General features: G+C 37.8%; 1 protein-coding gene across 3 annotated transcripts in view; it reads right to left on the bottom strand.

Annotated features, from left to right (window-relative positions):
• Positions 1 to 22833, bottom strand: part of POPDC3 (popeye domain cAMP effector 3) — a 52314-nt gene that overhangs the window by 10089 nt on the left and 19392 nt on the right. For all 3 annotated transcript variants that reach the window (XM_085306927.1, XM_085306926.1, XM_085306924.1), the window contains 5 exons: positions 18022 to 18255; positions 15579 to 15703; positions 3747 to 3934; positions 2648 to 2756; positions 552 to 719 (listed from right to left, as the gene is read on the bottom strand). In XM_085306927.1, the coding sequence (XP_085163053.1) occupies positions 552 to 719; positions 2648 to 2756; positions 3747 to 3934; positions 15579 to 15703; positions 18022 to 18255 (824 nt within the window). The remainder of the gene's footprint in view (positions 1 to 551; positions 720 to 2647; positions 2757 to 3746; positions 3935 to 15578; positions 15704 to 18021; positions 18256 to 22833) is intronic.

The following is a 22833-nucleotide window of genomic DNA, read 5'->3' as shown; positions in this document are numbered from 1 at the left end:
AGAAGTTATATTTGGACCACTTATTAAAGGTAGTTTATATAGATTTCACTCCTCTCTCCACTGACTACACTGTAGCCTAACATTCCCTTTTCCTTGATATTTGCAATCCTCAAACACTTGTTGGAATTATTCTCCTTGGCAATCACTGTCACCTAGTTGTTTGATCTCAGTAAGTGATTTCTTTCCAAAAAAATATGCTCACTTGTAGAAAGGCATCCATTTGTCAATAAGGAAGGATACCCAGAAAAAAAMCATCATTTTAGCAGTTAGTCATCATGCCTACTTCTTGGCTAGAAATATCCGCACTAGCCACTTAGGCCCAATTCTCAGTTACTCCTCTTTCTTGCACATTACCATGCTAACATTAACCAATACTGCTGCTGACAAAATGTTTCACTGACTCATACTTTGTCACTAAAAAGAAATGAGTATGAATTCAGCAACTGGTAGCAGCAGATTAAAAACAAGATGCTTTGAGACAATATAAAGGTAAGGTAACAATACACTTGTGTGAGGCAAGAAAATTCCCAGACAAAATTTCAACTGCTTACCTTGTCATTTAAGGTTGGATCATTCAATGAGTAGAGTTTATTTGTAATATCTTTGCCAATAAGATACCTAAAGATCTCATAAAGAAATGGCTCAGATTCCAGAAAATAAGTCAGTCTTTCCCTGGACCAGCACAGGAACTTGCAGTTATCATCTGCAATAATGGTGACCTGACAAAACACATACTCCGAATCAGCATTTCTCTCACAATTTAAAATAACTCTTAAAACTATAAATTAATTTTGGGTATCCCTTAGAAAATGATACTTGCAAATTTAAAATTACTCACGTGTTTGTTATCACTGTATTTTTAAAGACTTTGATATGTATGGCCAGTTTATTTTTTTTGGAAAATTTGTAGGGAGGTAATTATGGGAAGTCTCTTCAAATGTCCACAACTGTATTTGATAGAAGATATTTACATATAATGTCAGTCCTACACTGATGACACTATTCACATTGCAATAGGCCTACATGTTACTAGGTTTTAGTCCATGTCAGTGTAACCAAACAGTAACAACTGGTATAATCCAAAGGTTACTGCAAAAGAGTTTATAGAGATTTTGAAAAAAATTGTTTTATCTTTCTCTGATCACTTTGTTGCCAGACTTTGTGATCTCATAAGTACAAGCTTCTAACACTTGAGCTAAGGAAATACTTGATTCATTACGGACAATTCTGCTACTGACAGTTACAGAGAAGCCTTCTCTTCGAAGGTTTTAATGTTTATAAATACATAGCCAGATCTGTCATGCTATGCCAGTAGAGGGCAGTGGCATACAGAAACCATTATAGTTCACTGCTAGTGTAGTAGTATATTTTACAAAAGAAAGTAAACCATCTGTGAAGAAATAAGCTGCCCTCTATTATTACAAGATAATTTTACCTCATAAAAAATGAAAAAACTAAGAACTAATGGAAACTGTCACACAAACAAAGATTTTAACTTCACTGTCTGTAATATGAACGTACAAGCTTAGGAAGAATTTATCAGTATTGCCAGTAGATGGAGTCCTTGAGATTAAAAATATGTCCTACTTCAATGGCAATGCTGCGAATATTTATATCGCAGTGTGCTGAAATTACAAAAAGTAAGCAAAACTCAGAAGTGAAGGATGCATATGGTAGTAGATTACAATAACATTTAAGTAGGCACAGCTTGAGGCCTAAGCTTTTCCTTTCACTGGGATTGATTCCTATCTAGCCATTTACAAAAGAAGCAGTATGAAGAGGTCTACAATCCTACAGCATTTCACTGATGTGAAATGAATATGTCTTGGCAACTATCTCACTTTGGCATTAAGCCTAGTACTTGACTGGAACATATTACATCGATCACTGATTTTAGATTCTATATTACTCTTCCTCCCTCCCTTTTCTGTTATGATACTAGTGTGGATATACCCAGTCAAGCCACAGGCTAGTAATTACTACTCATATGCAATTAATATCAAGTAGGGAGCAGCAAAATACTGATTTCAGTATTACGTGGAGAAAACCTACTCTAATAGCACTTTTTACTGCAAGCTATTGTATAATATATCCATTAACGTACTGGTGTAATTACACCACTACTCAATATTGTTCCCCATAGGAATGCTTTTATTCAAAATAGCATGGATGTCTTTCAGTTAATGTTGCTTTAACAACTTTCAAAATGACAGAAGCATTAATTCATTTAAATAARCATAAATTTCTTGCCTGAGATTTTAAAATCTTTCATTTTAGTAACACCAAAGATTACTATAACTATGTGCAGACTTCCCTTTTTTTGTTTTTAAACTACTGAAGGAACGACATACATCATCTCTTTTTCCAGTAACAGCTACTTTTTAAATTATTTGTCCTGAATAATATTTTAACACAAAATAAATGTGAGAACAGTAAAAAGAAAGCGAGAACAGAACAGCTGGTTGGTGAACACCATCATAGTATTGCTATTCTTGATATGGGCCATCATTAAACATCAGTACTAAAAAGCTAGCAAAATTATGCAAGCCAAATAGTTCATTGTTGGTCAAACTCACACTATGGGTACTAAGCTGTTTCTTTAATAGCTCATTAGTTCATATTCAGTGACATTTAAACCAAAGTGTACCTGGAATTTCTCACCCCGATTCATCTGAGTTGATCGAAATTCAGGAGAATCTATAAAGGCACAGGGGTAAATATTATGCAGAAAATGCCCTCTATAAGAGACCTTCATTCTGGGAAAAAAAAAAAAAAAGTAGAATCAACATTTTAAAATTGTAGAGGTTGAATAATTTAAATTTGAATATGGCTATTGACAATGGCAATGCAGAAGGTAACAAGCTCAAATATGTACCTCTTCCGGAATTTCAGCCAAAGAACTAACCTATTTTCTGTCTAAACCTCACTGGTTCCAATCAGAACAGACTACCAGACAATTTTAATTGCCTGATGTTGTGCGCATTCTCAAAATACTGTTTTCAAAATGAAAAAGGTCTGAAGGGTAATGCCATACGGCCAGGAAAAAAAAGACTTAAAAAAAATCAGGCTTCCTTTAAAAYATCAGCTTAACAGAAATGAGTAGCTAATGATTTCAGAGTCAAGGAAAAAGGATGAAATCTGATGGCACTGTTGTCTTCCACAGAAATTGATTAAAATATTGGCCAGAACTTAGGAAGACCTTCATGATTACAGTCTAGCCCCAGGGATTTATGCTTCAGGCCCTTTTGCATCTGTATTTTGCCAGGCCCTGGACAATGCATCTGCCTTTTTCGGTTTGCATCTATTATTTGCAATGAGTCTATTTAAAGAGGCCTCTTTTTTTAACCTCTACTAGAGCATATTTTTGTTCTCCTCATGTAGTTTTTTTTAACCTTAAAATCCAAATATGCACTAAGAAGATGACCTAGGTAAGACTTCAGAGAAGTTTCTTGCTTGTTCTGGAAGACACTACCTTTGGTACTACACGGATATAATCCCGATTATTATCAACATGGCTGCACATACAAGTGGAGGTATAATGTGCTCCAAGCAAGATCCATCACTTTCACTTCAAAACAGTGTCATAAAAGGCTGCAGACCTTTTAACATAACATTTCATCCCATATGGCTAGCCCATAACATATTACAATCTGTAATACTTAAAAATCTAACAAAAAAATCCAACTTTCTTATGTATTCAGCTGTCACTCAATACATAAGCTGTTCCCAAGCTTTATAGAACCTACTTCCCCTTCAGCAGGATGCTTAGTCTATCATCAACTGATGTTTTATCCTCTGCAGCATAGGCTTGACCTGTCTTTAAAGTCTGAATATTGCAGAATTGTCCAGTTAATCTTTGGAACAGCTCCGGAGGCACATGGAGTGGTTCAAACATTCTCCTGTAGAGACTGCTAAGCTCCTTCTCTATCTTGATCTAGAATGCAAAAACAAAAGACATCAACAAACACAGACTGATTAGTTAATAAAAAGATAWGACTGCATAGGTGTTGTAGTTGCCATGTCTCTGTTTAAGTTTTTTTTTWAAAAAAAATAACTGGTAAATGTGTGACATCTATCCACAAATGCTGTTTATGAGAAAGGTATGAAAACCTTAGCTAAAATTAGGATAGAACCCTTGGCACTTTAAGACACTATTCCACRCAAGTGCCATGTTAAATCAGTTACAAGGAGTCTTTTGAGACTTCTGTTGATGTAACAGCAAATAGAACTTGGGCCAGAATAACATAGAAAAGTGAGGCTGCTTGCATTTTTCACACCACATCCATGTCTCATTCTAACCATCTCTTGGACTCTCCTGGGAGCACCTTTCATCCCTTACATTCTTGGTTTACTTGCAGCAGAAAAGCAAGACTATGAGTCCTGAAAAACAGGGAGGGAGAAATCAGTGCCAGCTGAACACCCCACATGTAGGAGCCCACCCAAACTCAGGCAGCAGGAATGAGGGAGAGGAAGCTGGCTGAAATCCCAAGCCTGGAAGCCTTTCCTGAATGAAGTCAGCAGGGAATGAGAGAGTGTCCTGGCCTCCCCTAAAGTAGAGGCATATTTGCTGGGACGAAAACAAGTCAGATAATGAAAATATCAGATACATATAGAAGAGGAAAACAAGGAAAAGCCACAAAGAAAAAAGGCAGAGAGAAGGGAAAAGGAGTCACCACTCAACAAATCAGAACATTCAAAGTTTACAGAGTTTTCTAGATTTGTTTGTATTTCAATGTTGAAAATAGGTGAGGAGAGTAGAGGTAGGCACAGAAGTCATTTTTCAGCTGGACACAGACAGAGAGTAGCCTGAGAAACTGCTGGGCACATTGTACCTGACAGAGGGAGAGCTGCAGAACGATCATGGGAGTCTTCAGACCACTTGAGGCCCATAAGGGCCTAAAACTGTCAAGCACATACTATTCCTTCCCTAAGGGAGTATTTTAGGAAAAAAGTATTTTCTAGAGCCTATGAGAGATATGCATTCTCCATCAAAAATCCCTCCAGAGCTGCTCTTAATGGAGTTATATGTGTGTGTGAAAAAGAAAATGAGGCATAACAAAAGTTCTTGGAAAAATCAACAGGTTTTTTTTTGTAATATTTCAGATTTACTTAAATCTAGAACAAATTGAGCTGAAAGAGAAACTTTCTAGACTATGGAGCCATACTTGTGAAGTATTTGACCTACAGTCTCAATCACTGGATGCAATCCAGCCCACATATGGGCCACTGAACTCCAAGGGAATCACTTCAGAATTGACAATCAGGTAGAGCTGGTGGGTTAAGCCCACAACAGTTGTACACAGTTAGTTATTAAATCCCTAAATAAGAAGAGATAAGGTAGCACATGATCATGACATTATCATTTCATGACTTCTCAGCATTGCAGCTTTACGTTTCATAAAGTTCAACAAAACAACATCTCAAAATGCAGTCTTCACTTTTTTACCCAGACAGCCTCAAACTACGAAAAGTGAAAGCAAGTTTAAAAACCATTCAGATTTTTACACAGACTGCAAAAGGCACCAAAGTCTATTTCCAAGGCCTTAACAAGGATAGTTTGTTTTTTTTTCTTAAATGTGCTTTTCACAAGAAAAGTTATTGTGAAAGAGCTCCTGAAAACTTTCCTTTCCTTACCTGCAACTTAACTTAATTCTAATTTTGTGTATAGCTTCTAAGTGCACTTATCCTGCTCAACTCTATTAGGATATTGAGTTTGTCTGATTTTTTCATCTGTCCATACAAAAGTTTCAATTAAATGTCAAGCCTCTCAAAACACTTAAATGGATCTTTTTGTTTCAYTACTTGTCAATGTTCTGTTAGATGTCTCCCTCTACCTCCTATAACATCAGCTCTGCTCCAGAAACGTGTCAAGACTGAGATGAGGAGGGCTTGAATGCAAATCTTCAGGCAAGATTAACAGTAACATCATCTGATCTTGAGTTACACTGCTTTCACATGATATCAATTACTAATTACATCTTTCATCAGTGACTACATTTTTATGAAAAGAGGGTTTTGAATTTCTGTGTGTTTCTTACGCCCCAGTCTTTAAAACCTCAGAGGACTTCTATGTGGGCAAAACAAGGTTAAATTTAAATTGGTAAAGAATACTGAATTGTGCTGGAGATTGCCCTGAACTRCTTGATTTCAGAGTACGTTCCATGTAACTGTGAGCTCAGAAACCAATTTGTTCTGCGTATGTTCTCCAAGAACTCCCTCCTTTGCAACAGCCTTAACAAAGGCTTAACTTTGATTTGTACCTCTTTCTATAAATGATTCCTGCAACTCAGAGGGAAATTCCATTCTCAGATTAACATATAGGTAGCTCCCAAGATTTTCTAACTCCAAAACAACAAATGCAGACATCAGAACAAGATTTGGCCCTCAGGTGCTAACACAGTCCCTTAACTAGCACGATTTAGGTTTTACGGTCTTCCTCAAACACATATGAGGGAAAGCAGGCATAATCACTTTCTTAAAGAATTATCAGACTGGACATCATAATATAGATCTGTATCTATACTTTAGATGGTCTCCCTCAAAACAGCCTATTCAGTCTTTACAAGCTCAGTTGACCACTGCTCTTACACTTGTGGGTCATACTCCAAATGAGCCATATGGATAGGTGTAATATTTTGTTTAGCAGTGGTTGAAATATTTGGGGATCCTGMCAAAATTTTGAGTCAAAGCTCAGTAGAGACACTGACTAGAATCTTTTAGCTTCCACTCAGACTAAAAAAGTCAACTCTGTAAAGCTCCAAGGAATGAAAACCACAGAAATAATTTTCTGGTCAGAAGAGAAGCTCACTGCTATTTTGCATGCTCCATTTAATAAAATAAATATTTAACAACTGAAAACATCAATTATTCATTTTGTAATATGACCAACTTATATCATTCTTCCATTCTTTTCTCTCCTTARAAATGTAATTTGTGAGGATGACTAAATAAAATTGATTTGGAGATGGCAGTAATTGCTGACAGAAAATCTCATTCAAAATTATTTCTTATATTTTTTTCTTCTGCATTCTCTAGTTTTCTCTAGAAAAACATCCTTAGTAAACATAATAAACAGCTAAAAAGATATGCGCAACCACCAGGCATCACACTTCAAGTCTGTAACAGGGAGACTATAATAAGGAGTCACATATATTTTGGAATATTTCCCCGTTTCCATTTAGTTTTTCCCTATTGTTTAAATTCACATGATTTATGAATTCTAGGTATCACTAGATATTTAGAGACCAGTTTTCAGAGAAGCTTGGCACCTCCAGTTCCCACTGACCAAACCTACAGCAGTAGAAACAGAAATCTTCTGAAAATCAGATCAAAGAGCCCGATTCTCCACTGTGTTACATTTAGACTAGCGTAAGACAACTTATGCTGCCTGAAAGCAGAAGTGAAACGCATCTCACCTAAYTATGACTATCTAAAGTTAAGTCACTAATGTGTAATAGTTGCGTAGGTTTGTTTTTTAGCCAGTGGAGAGGAATGGCATTATTGCATCTTAAGACAGGTGTTAGGTAGCTGGGTTGAATCATGATTTAGAGGTACCTGTTGTTACTGGCTATAGAATCAGCCAAGACAAACAGGTTAAATTTAGAGATGGATGGAGTGAGACAAGATGACTCCAATTCCACATTCCTATTTCATAAGGTGAAGCTATTGTCTCAGAAGCAGAGACCACAAATAATCCTTTGCACTCTTTGCAAGTGTTCATAATTGTTAGACTTGACTATTATATGCTTCCTCTCGTGGCTTTTTAATTTCTGGGAACTTTCATGTCCTGAGCTTCAGTACAAGTACCACAATGTGACTGAGACTATGTAGGAAAACAGTCAATGATTACACAGAGCATTTCCCAGTTAAATGCATTTGATAGTCTTCCTACATTTTAACATTTCCTTTTCCCCGCACATCTGCATCTATGCTGAAGGTTCGGAAGATTTTACTTTGTTCTCTACCCAGTAATAGAGAGAATGTCAACATGTACTCATTCATTTTTAGAGTTAACAGAATTGGCACATTTTAAGAAGAATCTTTGGGTAGTAATTCCAATTACATCAGAAGCAGAAAGTCTAAGAAATGTTTATATGGAAGGCTGTTCCTGCAAGCTCCCTAATCCAGCTCAAGACCTGGAATGTGGAACTGTGGGCATTTATCTGAACTAAGTACTGTAAGCTTCACCACTATGAAAAGTATTTTTGAAAGAGGAGTGTGTGTACCTACAAAGGTTGGGGTTAAATGACTACCTATGACATATGTGCCAGAAAGGTTCTGAGTGTCCAAACAAGGATGAATTGATTTAAAATCTGTCAGTCATGTCACATTTTTTGTTCATGACATGTAGGAGATCGTCTTTTGATCATGATGGGATGCGTCAAGTCAGCACTTAAAAGCAATCAACTTACATGCAACTATTTATTTATCATTCGTTAGCACAACTATAAGAACTCTCACTATCCAAGAGAGAATTTTCATTACACTTTTCCAATGCTTTATTTTATCATCCCTCCCTATGGAACAAAGCCACATCCTGCTATGGACAGAAAGATACAGTCCTGCAAGTCATATAGGGACAGAGGCAAAATGATTTCATGTTTAGTGTAACTTCATATACACATTACCTTAAGTAATGTACGAACTCTAGACCATCATCTGATACAGAAAAGAGAGTCATGCAAGGATCCAGACAGATAAGAGAGTAAAGAGAAGAAAGAAACCACCACAAAGACTACTATAACATTGGTGAATTCAAGCCAAGCACAAGATCTTGGTAGGGCAAGTCCTCTGATGATGTCATATTCAGGTTAGGACACAGTCAAGTAMGAGCCTTTAACATGGCAGACACTTGACCCAAGTGAATGCTAGACACATTAGTTTGCCTCCCAGTAGGTATCTAGCCTTGTTGAGTGCTCCTTCTATGTTCCAGCACAAAGTCAAATAGMCCGATCTACAGCTGAGCCCACTGTAGCACATCTTAAGTGTCAGGAGCTGCAGCACAAGCTTGCTGTCTACACTGCAGGCACAAGTCCAGAACAACCCCTGCAGAAGCGTTGTCCTCATCTGGTTCAAGAGCCAGAGAACTAGGAAAGCGGCTCCCTAAGCAGTTTCCACACCATGGAACAAGCTGGGTTCAAATTAAAAAAAGCCATATTCCTTGCAGGACAAAAGAGGTATTTACATAGACCCTGTCTATGTAAATAGAAACAGATACTAAGCTTCTCGTTACGCAGGACTTATYTAAAACTAGATGGTAATTCCATATCACAGTGTTTCTGAACTAGGTGTTACACACCTCAACTATTACTCACTCTTAGAAGTTCTGCTGAAGTTATCATCCTTGAATAAAACTTCTAAAGGAGGAAAATTAAGACTTATCATACACTAAATTCCCTTTTAGGTCTTTCTGAAAAAGAAAAAGGCGTGTGGGGGGGAAAGAAGCTTAATCTGCATTATCTCATTATTGACTCCTAGACATGAACTGAAAACTAAAACTGCAAAGGAACTAGTRTTTGGGAGGTAGGAGGGAAAAGGATTTTAAAAACTGCTTATTTTTTWAATATTTACTGAAAACATACATATTATACCTAATCAACTAAAATAGTGTAATATTTTCATKTAAGATTTATAAACAGTGCAATTTCTTAAACCTAATGGATAGAAAAACATGTAAATTATTTAGCCTTAATATACTAAGAACCACCACCACATGGCTAGCCTATTAGAGCTAATCTTGGCTAGGTTTTATGCTGTAATGGCCTGCAGTTGGTAACCTTTGGATGAGTCTGTGCTCCATATTAGAGGAATACTGCTGTAGGTAGAGCCCTTCCTTTGTTTGAACACAAGTAGATCTACTCAATCTATCAGCCTTTTTTATATGCTGTAGTTGCCTAAGCTTACAAGCACTTATAAACTACTTGTTTGTTCTGTAGTTGTTTTTAGTTGTGCAAGTTAAGATTTCAGGTTTCCTTTTATATTTCTTCTTTTGACAACTTGTTCTGCTCARCTTCATTTGAAATCCTTAATTTGCACAGCATTTTAGAAAAGGTCCACCAAAGTCTATTTGCCCAAAGTCCCTCTAATGTCCTCCTCATAAAAATCTAATTTATTCTGTGTAAGAACAGCTGTGGTTTTACACTACATTTCTGTGGTGCACAAGCTACTGGAGGGCTGAGCATCCTAGTTCTGCTGATATTCCACAGCTCAGTGGGGAAGGTGTACAGAAACAGGGAGCACAGTTAACAGAACGACTTCCAGTCCTTCCTCTCTTACTTGGAAGTAAACTTCTAYCAGCTTTGGGTACTAATAGTTTAAGATACATTTCATGTTTTTAGTCATGAAACCTGCATGCACAACTACCTGAAATGCCTGTACATCAATGCATGCAGCATGGGGAATAAACAGGAGGAACTGGAGATCTGTGTGTGGTCGCAGGGCCATGATCTCATTGCAGTTWCAGAGACATGGTGGGATAGCTCACATGACTGGAATGTCATCATGGACGGCTATGCAACTGGAATGTATTGAGCTCTGCCTAGGGGTAGAAGAAGAGCCAGTCAAGAGCTTATGGGTAAAGATCAAAAGGCAGGCTAACATGGGGGACACTGTTGTGAGTGTTTACTACAGGCCACCTAATCAGGAAGAGGAAGTCAACGAGGCCTTCTACAGACAGCCAGAAGTAGCCTTGCAAGTGCAGGCCCTGGTTCTCATGGGGGACTTCAAGCACCCTGCTATCTGCTGGAAGGACAACGTAGCTAGGCACAAACAGTCCAGGAGGCTCCTGCAGAGCACTGACAATAACTTTTTGACACAGGTGGTGGAGGAGCCAATGAGGAGGGGTATCCTGCTAGACTTTATCCTAACTAACAAAGAAGGACTGGTTACGGAGATGTGAAGGTTGGGGGTAGCTGTGGCTGCAGTGACCACAAGACAGTGGAGTTCAGGATCCTGCATGGAGGAAGCAAGGCAATAAGTAGGATTTCAACCCTGGACTTCAGGAGAGAGGATTTTGGCTTCTTCAGGGACCCACTTGGAGAAATCCCATGGGTTAAGGTCCTAGAAGGAAGGGTAGTTCAGGAGAGCTGGCTAGTATTCAAACATCACTTCCTCCAAGGTCAAGAGCGGTGCATCTCAAGGAGAAAGAAGTCCAGCAAATGGGGCAGGAGACCTGGATGGATGAACAAGGAGCTCTTGGCAAAACTCAGAGAGAAGAAAGTACACAGAACGTTGAAGAGGGGACATGCCAATTTGGAGATTATAAGAATGTTGTCAGATTATGCAGGGATGTGACAAGRAAGGCTAAGGCCCAGCTGGAATTAAATTTGGCAAGGGATGTCAAGGACAACAAGAAGGGCTTCTTCAAATACTTGGGTAGCAAGAAGACGACTAGGGAAAATCTGAGCTACTGAATGGTGTGGGTGCCATGGTGACGAAGGATACACGGAAGGCAGAGTTACTGAATGCCTTCTTTGCTTCAGTCTTCACTGCTAAGGGCAGCCCTCAGGAATCTCGGAGCCTGGACGTGAGGGAGAAAGTCCAGAGAAGGGAAGACCTTCCTTTGGTTGAGCAGAATCAGGTTAGAGATTTTTCAGGCAAACCTGACATTCACAAATCCATGGGCCCGGATGGGATGCACCCACGAGTACTGAGGGAGCTGGCGGATATGGTTGCCAGGCCGCTGCCATCATCTTTGAAAGGTCCTGGAGAACTGGAGAGGTGCCTGAGGACTGGAAGAAAGCCAGTGTCACTCCAGTCTTCAAAAAGGGAAAGAAGGAGGACCCAGGAAACTACAGGCCAGTCAGCCTCACTTCCATCCCTGGAAAGGGGATGGAACAGCTCATTCTGGATGTTATCTCCAGACATATGGAGGAAAAGAAGGTGATCAGGAGTAGTCAGCATGGATTCACCAGGGGGAAATCTTGCTTAACCAATCTGATAGCCTTCTAGGATGGAATGACTGGCTGGGTAGATGAGGGSASAGCAGTGGACAYTGTGTACCTTGACTTCAGCAAGGCTTTTGTGACAGGACACTGTCTCCCATAACATCCTCCTAGAGAAGCTCTGGAAGTGTGGGTTAGACGAGTGGACAGTGAGGTGGATTGAGAACTGGCTGAAAGGCAGAACTCAGAGGGTCGTCATCAGTGGCRTGGAGTCTAGTTGGAGGCCTGTGGCTAGTGGCGTCCCCCAGAGCTCAATACTGGGTCCCATCCTGTTCAACTTCTTCATCAATGACCTGGATGAGGGGACAGAGTGCCTCCTCASCAAGTTTGCTGATGATACCAAGCTAGGAGGAGTGGCTGATACACCAGAGGGCAGTGCTGCCATTCAGAGAGACCTGGACAGGCTGGAGAGCTGGGCAGAGAGGAACCTCATGAGGTTCAACAAGGCCAAGTGCAGAGTCTTGCACCTAGGGAGAAATAACCCTAGGCACCAGCACAAGCTGGGGGTTGACCTGCTGGAGAGCAGCTCTGCAGAGAAGGACCTGGGAGTACTGGTGGACAACAAGTTGACTATGAGCCAGCAATGTGCCCTTGTGGCGAAGAAGGCCAATGGTCTCCTGGGGTGCATTAGGAAGAGTGTTGCCAGCAGGTGGAGGGAGGTGATCCTGCCCCTCTACTCAGCCCTGGTGAGAGTCCAGCATAGGGCTACAAAGATGCTCAGAGGACTGGAGCATCTCCCCTCTGAGGAAAGGTTGTGACCTGTTTACACCGGAGAAGCAAGACTGAGAAGGGATCTTATCAATGTGTATAAGTACCTGAAGGGAAGGTGTCAAGGGAAAGGGGTTGAACACTTTTCAGTAGTGCCATGCGACTGGCCAAGAGGCAATGGGCAAAAACTGAACCACAGGAAGTTCCGCCTGAATATAAAGAGGAATTTATTYCCTGTGAGAGTGACAGAGCACTGGCACAGGTTGCCCAGAGAGGTTGTGGAGTCTCCTTCTCTGGAGATCTTCAAGGCCCGCCTGGATGTGATCCTGTCTAACATGCTCTAGGTGACCCTGCTTGAGCATGGGACTTGCCCTAGATGATCTCCAGAGGTCCCTTCCAACCTCAACCATTTTGTGATTCTGTGATTATGCCTTCATTCAACCTTACCGATAGGGTGCTTCATCCATGACTATCACTGTGGTATCCAAATGCTTACAAATAATTCTGCCAACAAATTTACTAGGCAATTTTGGAAAAAAACTGACACTTTTATGTGATGAAGTCTATACTACAACGCATGAAAAATCCAACCTATGCATACCATAAACTATGTCGAAAATTGTAATCAGAGTAGGTAAAAGAGTTTTTTTTCTGCTTTATTCTATATTGCTTTACACATTGTAAGGAGTGTTAAAAAAAAAAAAAAAAAAACTAACCACACCACAGTGTGCCTTCCTCCAAAATGCTCTTCTATTCTCCAGTAATCTGTCGCTTGTCATTTGGAAAGTACTGGATGGGTGTGAACTGGAAAACCATTACCCATGTACTAGGAACACATGGCATAATTCAAAAATACAGATTAGTTTTAAGGCTTGTTTTGGGGGAAGATTAATTTACATTAGCTGTGCACTCCAAACCTCTGACTTTGTTGGCCATTTTCTGTCACACTTGACAAARGATTAGAGGCCTCAAGACAATATTAAAAGGCTGAATCAGTGTGTGGGTCGAAGAGAAACAAAACACACTATCTTGGTGTCTTCACTGAGGAAAAAGAATGCAACATGAGCTCACCTCATATTAAAAGACCAAAATATCCACACACAAAATCTACCTCCAGACACAGATGTGTAGCATCTGGCTTCACTGGTTCTGCACTATCAAAACTGTTATTTTGTGTGATAGTTTGGACAGCATGAAATTGGACAGCAAAAATGCAGTGCAATTTCATCACACTATTGTATCTTGGTGATGACACAGTGGTTTGAACAGACTTCTAAAATAACAGCATTGGAAACACAAACAAAAGAGAAATTTACCCTTTAACTATGAAAATTACTCTGAGAGGTAGAGAGTACTTTAGACAACTAGAAACATTTACTATACATACATATCTAAATATCTAATAGTAGATCACTCTAGCTAGTTTTAAACTATCCTGTAGGCTAAAGAGAGGTCAAGCTTTATACTGTCTTGCCAGGAGAAGAGCAGACTGCCAATTTCCTAGCTGCCTTCTCGCACAGACTGCTCTGATTTGGTAAAGAGCTATTTGCAGCCTTTTTTTTGTGTGTGTGTATGTATGTACCAGTAGTTGCACACTTCTGGAATGCATATGATTTTAAGCAGAGTTATTCTGCTGAAAACCTGATCATCCGACCCAAATATACTCCTGTATCCTTCACACTGCAAATTCTTTTGCCTTAGATTTTGGAGACTGTAGAATCTAATATTAACATTTTGAATGTTTACCATTTCATTAATATTTTGCTAGTATAGAACAGCTAATATTACATTAAAGATTATCTAGTTTGGATGTATATATACCAACAGAAGGCCAGGTTGCTAATCATTTAGCAGGGACAAGATGTAATTCTGAGTGAATAATAACAACAGAATGTAACTCTGGGTGAATAACAACAACAAAATAAATTAACTTTCTGTTGGATATATATTTACMTGAAGACAGGGAAAAGAATCCTTTCTTTAATATGTATTTCAAATATATTCTCAGGATGCATTTAAAGAATGATATCTCAATACACCCTTTTAAAGGGAAAAAAGGCGTTGCAAAATTCCCAAATATGGCCCTCAGACTCAATGAATGCACAAAATCAGAAAAAAGAAAAGATCATCTTGCTTAACATTGCTCTTCCAAGATCTTACCCAGTTTTCCTGCCTATCCCAAGTCCAACCGATGTCTGCGAAAGGGAGTAGCATCTCATTTACCTTTCATTTTCATTTAAAGGAAATATGGCATACAAAATATACAAACCACTTGTGAACAAAGAGTGTGAAGACTGTTTATAGATGGACATTAAAATTTGTTTCTGTGTTGAAGTAATAGTCTATTTGGACACTTATTTTTCAGTCTCCTTCCAACCACAGATAATGTTCAAGACTTAAAAAGTCAGATAAGAAAGTTTGCTTCCTTCCAAATTCCTAGTCTTWAAAAAAAAAATACTATCTTGGCATGCTCAGTTTGAAATATCTTAATAGGATTTTATTTCAGAACACATAATCACATGTATTCTTGTGGGTGGGAGGGTGGATCAAATGACAGAAAACAAATACACACAGAACGCAAAACTAAAAATTAAACCACATTTCAGTTAGTTGTGCCTGCATGTCTTTCTGCCATGGAACTATGTAATCCTTTCCCTACTACCAAAGCAGCCCAAACCAGCTTATAGTAACTTCTGAAATTCACATAATTTTTAAGTAACATGGATTTCAGGTAAGAAAAAATAAGAAATTATGTACTGAATCAGATTCAGCAAAAAATATTAAGGTCTAGTTCTTTACTGACACAGCTGACTCAGAAAGAACTCCTGTGTAAATCCATTCATAGGTTTGTTCAACAAATATGGGCAAAACTTCCTTCTTCTTTCATTTTACTACGTTTAACTTGTGGAATTTGGCTGTTATACATACCGGTCTTCTCTTATACAGTAGATATATAAAATGTAAAAGGTTGACAACCAAAAAAACAGAATTCCAAATCATTATGTCCAAGGCACAACGGTAGAGTGTAGCCCAAATGATGAACAATGCACATCCTGTAAAAATTAAAATAGCAAGATAAATATCAGTGATCAATAAATACTTTCTTACAAAGCTATCAAAAACTTGTTCATTTACAAAGAGTTAAATTACACTGAAAAGCAATATATTGCTACAAGCTTTACTACAATTAGGTTCTGTATATCAACACATGTAATGTTACTATGAGCCCCTCACTATAACACTACAAACAGGCACTGACAGCTCCTCAGCAGGTTTGCAATGCTGAGGAACAAGAATTCTGATTAGGACTGGGGAAAGCAGAAACGTACAGATCATGATAGTCTATTACTAAAATAAAGGAGAAGTTGGATGCAGGGAAAACTGTATCTTCAGTAAAATAAAAATTAACCAACCCACAAAACTTTATTACTAGTACTGTATAAATTAGACAAACAAGAGTAGAGAAATGAACCCTCATTATATGTTTCAGGAACATTCATATCTAATTAGTAAGCAGTAGTTGGAAAAAATATCTGCTAAGTCATGCTTTATATTTTTGAAAATGTAAAGGAATCATTGTCATTGCATGTGACAAACACACAGTAGGAAGCAGATTTATCTTGTATGCCAAAGAGAATTTTAAACGCTTTTTCTTTTTTGGTTACTTCACCTTGAATAATGACAATTGCTCTACAAGATAAAGCATGTTGTATGAGTAGCATTACTACTTTTAGCCTATAAATGCTAATTCATAAGATGACAGATTATGCACCAGTCAGTCTATCCCAAATAACTGTGAACAAACTGGCCAAATTCAGCCACATCTAACAGAAATGCAGGGTCACAGATATATTTTCCTGTAAGTTCGATGCAAACAGGAAGACAGGGAAAGGGAGAAGATACCAAATTAGCATCCTTTTCCCCCTTTCTCCCTGAAGACAATGCAAACTCAGTATCTATCTATTCTATCTGGGTTGCTGACTGACCAGGCAGCAACTATATACTGACCAGATAATTAAAATGTAGTGTCTCTGATCAGTGGATTGATTACACTATAAGCGATAGGAGAATACAAGGCCTGAGGGTATTCAAGAGGGGTGCTWCAGTGGAGCCACATATAGCTTGGGCAGGGACACTTGCACAAAGGACTTAAATCCACAGGAAACCAGGCTTCATTACTTCTGCTGCTCACAGAATGTATTTGCTTCCAGCTGCCATCTCAGCTTGAAAAATTCTGATTCTGTGTTTCTCAGTTCAAAATGCAAAAAGACCTACAGTCCAAAACAGTTAGGCTCTGCATGTGCAGTGCTCCTTCTGTTTTTAAATGAGAATTCCACAGACCAAAGTTCTTACAGTGCTGAAACCCTTGGTCATTAGTGAAGTCTGTTTTAATAAATTATCCCATAATAACTGTAAAAAAAGAAACAGCAAGATCATTGCAAATTCAACTATAGAAGTTCTATCATACAACTGATATACATACTTTTACACAAATAAGCATTCTCACTCAAAAAAAAAAAAAGATCTTTGATCGTCCTCTGTGTTGCGATACTAGTAAGTAACACCTGGGTTTCTACAGGTGTTTCGTACACTGTAATGCCTCACATTTCTTTTTCATTCAAACACAAAGGCTTGGTTCCACACAAAGCACAGGGGCTTTGAAATAATTGTAGAACTGCCAGAATGCTACAAATAATACCATGCTTGCTTACTCTCAAACATGCCAAATTTAACATCTCCTCTGAAAAAAAAGTCTTTTTGCATCATGAGATACGCACAGTAAAGGAAGAAACCTGACCAATTTCAAAGGAACTCCGATTTCACTCTATACTGAAAACTACTATTTTTAAACTGGAAATGAAAATAGCACTGAAGAACAGCAAATGCCATGGGTTTGAACCCACATTTAAAGAACATCTGGGGCTAGCTATTAAGCTTCTTAAGGAAAACCTTATGTATTATAGATGCACTAAGCCAGTGTACTAGCCAATGCACAGTCCCAGTATTTACATGAAACCTAAAACTATGGTCTTAATGATCCATAGACTTAACTATGATTCAGAGCCTAACAAATTGTAAGCAGCCAGTCAGGTCTGAAATAAATGAGTTCCACTATTTTTTATGTCAACATCTACATAGGTTTGAGTTGTTAATTTTATTTTCACAAAATGTTACAAGTCTGGAGATATATCTAACTTTTCCTGATAATGTCAGTCAGGGTCAGAACTACGCTTACACCAAAAACAGCTTCAGCAAAATACAATGACCATGAATATATGCTGGAATTTCATCATAAAACAGCTCTACAATGTTCCCTAACTGCTATCTCTACCACATGAAGGTTGCAAAGATCTCCAGAAAACTGGCCTACCTATGGTCAGCAGGCCTCGTAGAAAAATCATATGAAGATTCAGAGTAGTTGGAATAACTAGTCCAACTGCAAAACAAATATTTGCCACGTGGAAAACAAGATGATGAATCTCTCTCCAGTTTTCACACGCAGTCTCATTGAAAGGCACAAGGGTGGCATTTTTTAAGTCTGGAACAAAACCTAGTGGAGTAACAGTGAGTGGGCTAATGGCTGTGGTATTCATCTTGAAGACTCCTGTAAAAAGAAAGAGAAAAATGACTGTGCATTAAACTGAGAATTATTAGACATGCACAAAGATTTTAGTGTTTTCTCTCTTTCCACTGTATATCCTCCATTATCATTAATGGAAATTCTACAAATACTTTAAAAAATGTAAGCTAAATCCATAGCTCAGTAATGTTTTACCATCTCTTTTTCATGTAAGTGTTAGGCTTGAAGAAGGGTATAATTCAAAATTTCAACCATATGCATAAACACAACATTGGCTGAACACCTGCTACTATAACTTCAATTGCTCATTAAGACATCCTGTGTATTTCTCCCAGTCCTACATGAATAGACATTGCATTTTGATCTGCCACCTACTGAATGGGTCCATGATCTTAGGCAAAGTAAATATTAAGGGAATTTGCCAACCTACAGAAGAGTTGTAATGAGGAAACAAACAAACAAAAAAGCTTATGTCATGTAAATCTTCTTTATGACACACAAAGTTGTTCCTCTAAATAAGGAATGGAAGTTCTTACAGGCAGAACTCATGCTGTTTGGCTGAATAAAAATCAAAACCAAGGACAGTCTCATCTTCTGATTTTCTTGCAGAATCATCTGGATGTCCCCTAAGCAACATATGATCTTGCACTTACTAACCAGAGCAGGCAAAAAGAAAGCAACCAAGAAAACAAATAAACAAAAAACCACCCCTCCAAACAAAAAACACCCTTACTCTAGCCTTTTAAAACAGTAAGTAAATATTAATGTTTCACCTCTCAGTTGATCAGACAGTACCAAATCAAAAAGGGATACATCCAAGTTGCTAAGTTATGACAAAGCTGCAAATCTTGCTTGTGCTAGGTAGACCAATTGATTTCCCTGAAAGACTGGCAACACCTTTGACTGTCCATGGAACTCCTGGAGAAAATTTGCCAGTTAAAAGAACTGATTTCTAATCTAAAAATACATAGGCATTTTTCCTGGTAATAATAAATATTGCAGATTTTCTTTACAGCTTAATTAAAGGAAAAAAAAAACTCCCCCCCAAAAACAAAGCAAAAAGATTCCCATTAAAAAAAATAGTACGAGAAACTGGAAAATTTCAAGATATTACCTTTAAATTCCTAAAAGCTAGTCTCTGTAAGGAACTGGACTGAATGTTAGAAGTAGTCCCAGAAAGTGTTAGCAGTCCAGAATGTCTTTTGAACAGATAAAGACCAATTTCTAGCTACAGGAATAATACTGTTTCTAGAAAGACTCTTAAAAACAAGAGAGAATTCTATTTCCAGCAAAGTATGTATGTATGACCCCCTACTGTTGCAACAATAGAGATTATACTGAGTTCTGCTTTGATTCTCATTAATGAAATACATGCATGTATCAGTGAGCAAACAGACTCCATAATGTCTAACACAGACGGATTTGCCTTCATGTAAAGTTCTGTAGAGACAGTGCATGTCCCTGTCTTGTGTGCTTACTGTCACATAATTAATCTGTTCAGCAGACTTTCAAGTCATGATTAATACATTTAACATTTCTTGCCATCTAGGATATACTTAGTATCTCTCTGTCATTTGAGACTGTTTGTTGGGTTGTGAAGGAATTTGGAGTTGTTTTAGTTTCATCCATGTTTTTTATTATTCTCTATCAACTTGTGTGCAAGTTTTAAGTAAGCTAGCTCCCGTAATAGTGAGAAGAAAGAAATCATGAAGAAAAACTCAACCTTCTTACAGTTCCCCTCAGATGTCTATAGCCTGTCACAGGTAAGTCATGCCACAGAATTTGCAGAGACACAGTGCAGGATCAAATACTAGCATGGACATAACACATGGTTTCTGGATAGAAATGATCTTCAAAGCAAAAGAAGATCTCCTTTTTACTAAAATACACAATATATTCATTTCTTTCGTAACAAACTCACCTTTCTCTTTTCACTCCTACATCAGTCTTTCTACAATGGTTAACTGAAGTGTGTGTTCTTTGGCATAAAGAAATTCTATATAGTTATGGTACCAGTAACTATAGTGCCAAAACAAATTCATGGTCTGATTACTATATATRCATCATCCAAACATGTTCCTATTTTTCTCCAGTTTTTACACAAGAATAGAGTAACTAGAGTAACAAGAACAGTTCCATTGACTTAACAAAACCATTCACACAGAGTAAGTGTGAGAGTCGGTAAGAATTTGCAGGACTGGAATTTTAAAGTGCTCATAAATTGAAAGTCATTGCTAACTCTGGATAAAAAACAACGTTTGTGCTCATCTTGTCCGTATCTTGTGATTGCGCTCCTGTTGCTCCTGTTTTCAAACAATACCATGCTCTAAGTCTTTTGCAAGAAGCTATCAATTCTGTATCTTTATACATTGTATCTTCATCTGTCTAATAATCTGCCATAGAAGTATCACTAAATATGCCATCATTTGGCAATGAAACAAATAAAGACAACTAAATTCATATACACAGTCATAAGGCTATCAATTCTACTTATGATCAAAATGGGCCTAACAAGTAATTTCAGTTGCRTCTGATTACAAATCCACGAAGCTTTCCAGAAACATATTTTTTTTTTAATAGAAAGTTTTGTACAGTAGTGTTGGGAAAATAAAGGCTACCTAACTCTTTTTATACTCGGCTGTAAAGAACCACACATTGGAAGACCAGAAATCCAACAAGCCCAGTCAACTACATGGCAAACGATACTCTCATTCACCTCACAACCGGGCCAAAACAACACTCCCTTTGCTAGTCACAGATACTAAGGCCACCACTGACCATCCAAAATTATCATACTGGAGAGATGTCTCTCCAACAGGTTTTGATCAAGTCACTTTATAGTAAAAGACTTTAAATGTCCATAGTGCTAAAAAAGGATGTTCAATGAGAGTCTGGGTGACCTACTTTGTTATCTAAATTAGAACCCAGGAGCCTAAACGTGGGCATGTCTATTTTAAGCTTTCTCTTTAATACATGAAAGTCTTCATATAATTAGAGCTGAAGCTAAATTACTACTCACAAATATTGCAGCACTGGTGACACACTAGAAAACAGATAATGGAAGGCTGCAAAACTTCTCTGTTAAGATATCTTAAAAGCTTGCAGAAATGGATTTATCCTATCTGCAAATGACACAGGGACAGACAGTGCCACTGGCTCCTAAGAACTGCTCATGAATTTCAGCTAGGGAGTCTGACTGAAAACTACCACCAACAAGCAGGCATACATGATTATATGCTCTTATCTAAGGTATTTATCCATAGATAACACTAGAAAGACAAATATGGAAAGCAGTAACTGCAATTTTTAGACGAGACTCGACTTTTATTGCAGTCCAGTAATATTGAAGTATTGACAAAACTCTGCTGTTCAACAGATGAGTGCGCAGTAGTGCTCTGGTATCTCACGGTACCAAAAGTCTATTTTGGAAGTATGGAATCAGACATTTATTTAGGATTATTTCTAGGAAAGATTAACATAATAGAAGACTTGGACATGCATATGTTAATGTAAGAGGCTAAAGATATAAGCAATACAGTCAAATCATTTTGGAAAAATTATGGAAAAAAATGGGAGGCGTAGTGTCACCTGAAGTGTAAACATTACGGTGTGCAAGATAAACAATTAAAACCAATATTTTTAATACCCACTAAAGTAATTGTGGCTTCATATGGATTTAGACTTATCAAATTAAGAACTGGAAAACACAGCTGACAGGTAACTCAAGCAATTTATTGTCCAAACATTAAAAAAGAACAAATACTGGAAAAAACTCATCAGTGACACTGTAATATTAACCTATCAGAAATTACTRTAGTTAATAGCAAAGCCTACTAAAATAATTCTTTGTATGTGAACTTCGTAGAAGAGGTCCAAAAATATGATTTTTTATTTAAAACACCTTTCCCCCCCCCCCACTCCCCAGAGGTGAGTTTATTGTAGGATTTTTCTATAATCAGGACATCTTTATACAAGACATCAAGCTTCCGAAAACCATTCCCAGAATTATTTAGTCCCTGAATCCACAGATGTAAAAATGCCTAAATATATATATATTTACATACATACATACRCACATGTATACACACACACATTTTAATGGATGTCTACACAACATTCACAAAACATAGCCAGAACAGAAGAGTTTAAAGTAGATAGCTACTCTGTACTGTCCTATATCAACTTGGGTAACTTGTTTTTGTTCTGAAACTAACTCCAGTTGCCATCTATTTTATTGAGAACACTTGTAGCCCACAACCATACCCTTCAGTATTGCTTAAGTGAGCTTTTTTAAGCCTTACTTGAATAAGTTTACATGACTTTGAAGTGGAGATGCATTATGCGATCTAAAGATAGAATCAAGTTCAAGAATTTATCATACCTCCAGAACTTTAATTACTTTTCTATGGTCTTGCAGTGCAAAAGCCGCCTTGAGAATCTAGACAATCAATAATAATTTCTTTGCTTTTGTGAACTGAAGACAAATCATTAGTGATAGTATAATTAAGCTATTTACAGCTTTAAGTTACCAATTTCTGTTTTATAATGAAGTAGGAATGAATGGAAAGTGGTATAAGAAAAGATATATTTCAGTATGCTCTT

Source organism: Rhea americana, unplaced genomic scaffold (genome assembly GCF_003343005.1).
Source record: "Rhea americana isolate MKP2758 unplaced genomic scaffold, rheAme1 scaffold_25, whole genome shotgun sequence".
In the NCBI taxonomy this organism is placed as follows: Eukaryota; Metazoa; Chordata; class Aves; order Rheiformes; family Rheidae; genus Rhea; species Rhea americana.
Note: the sequence above shows the minus strand (reverse complement) of the source record. Positions and strands in the feature narration are given on the sequence as shown.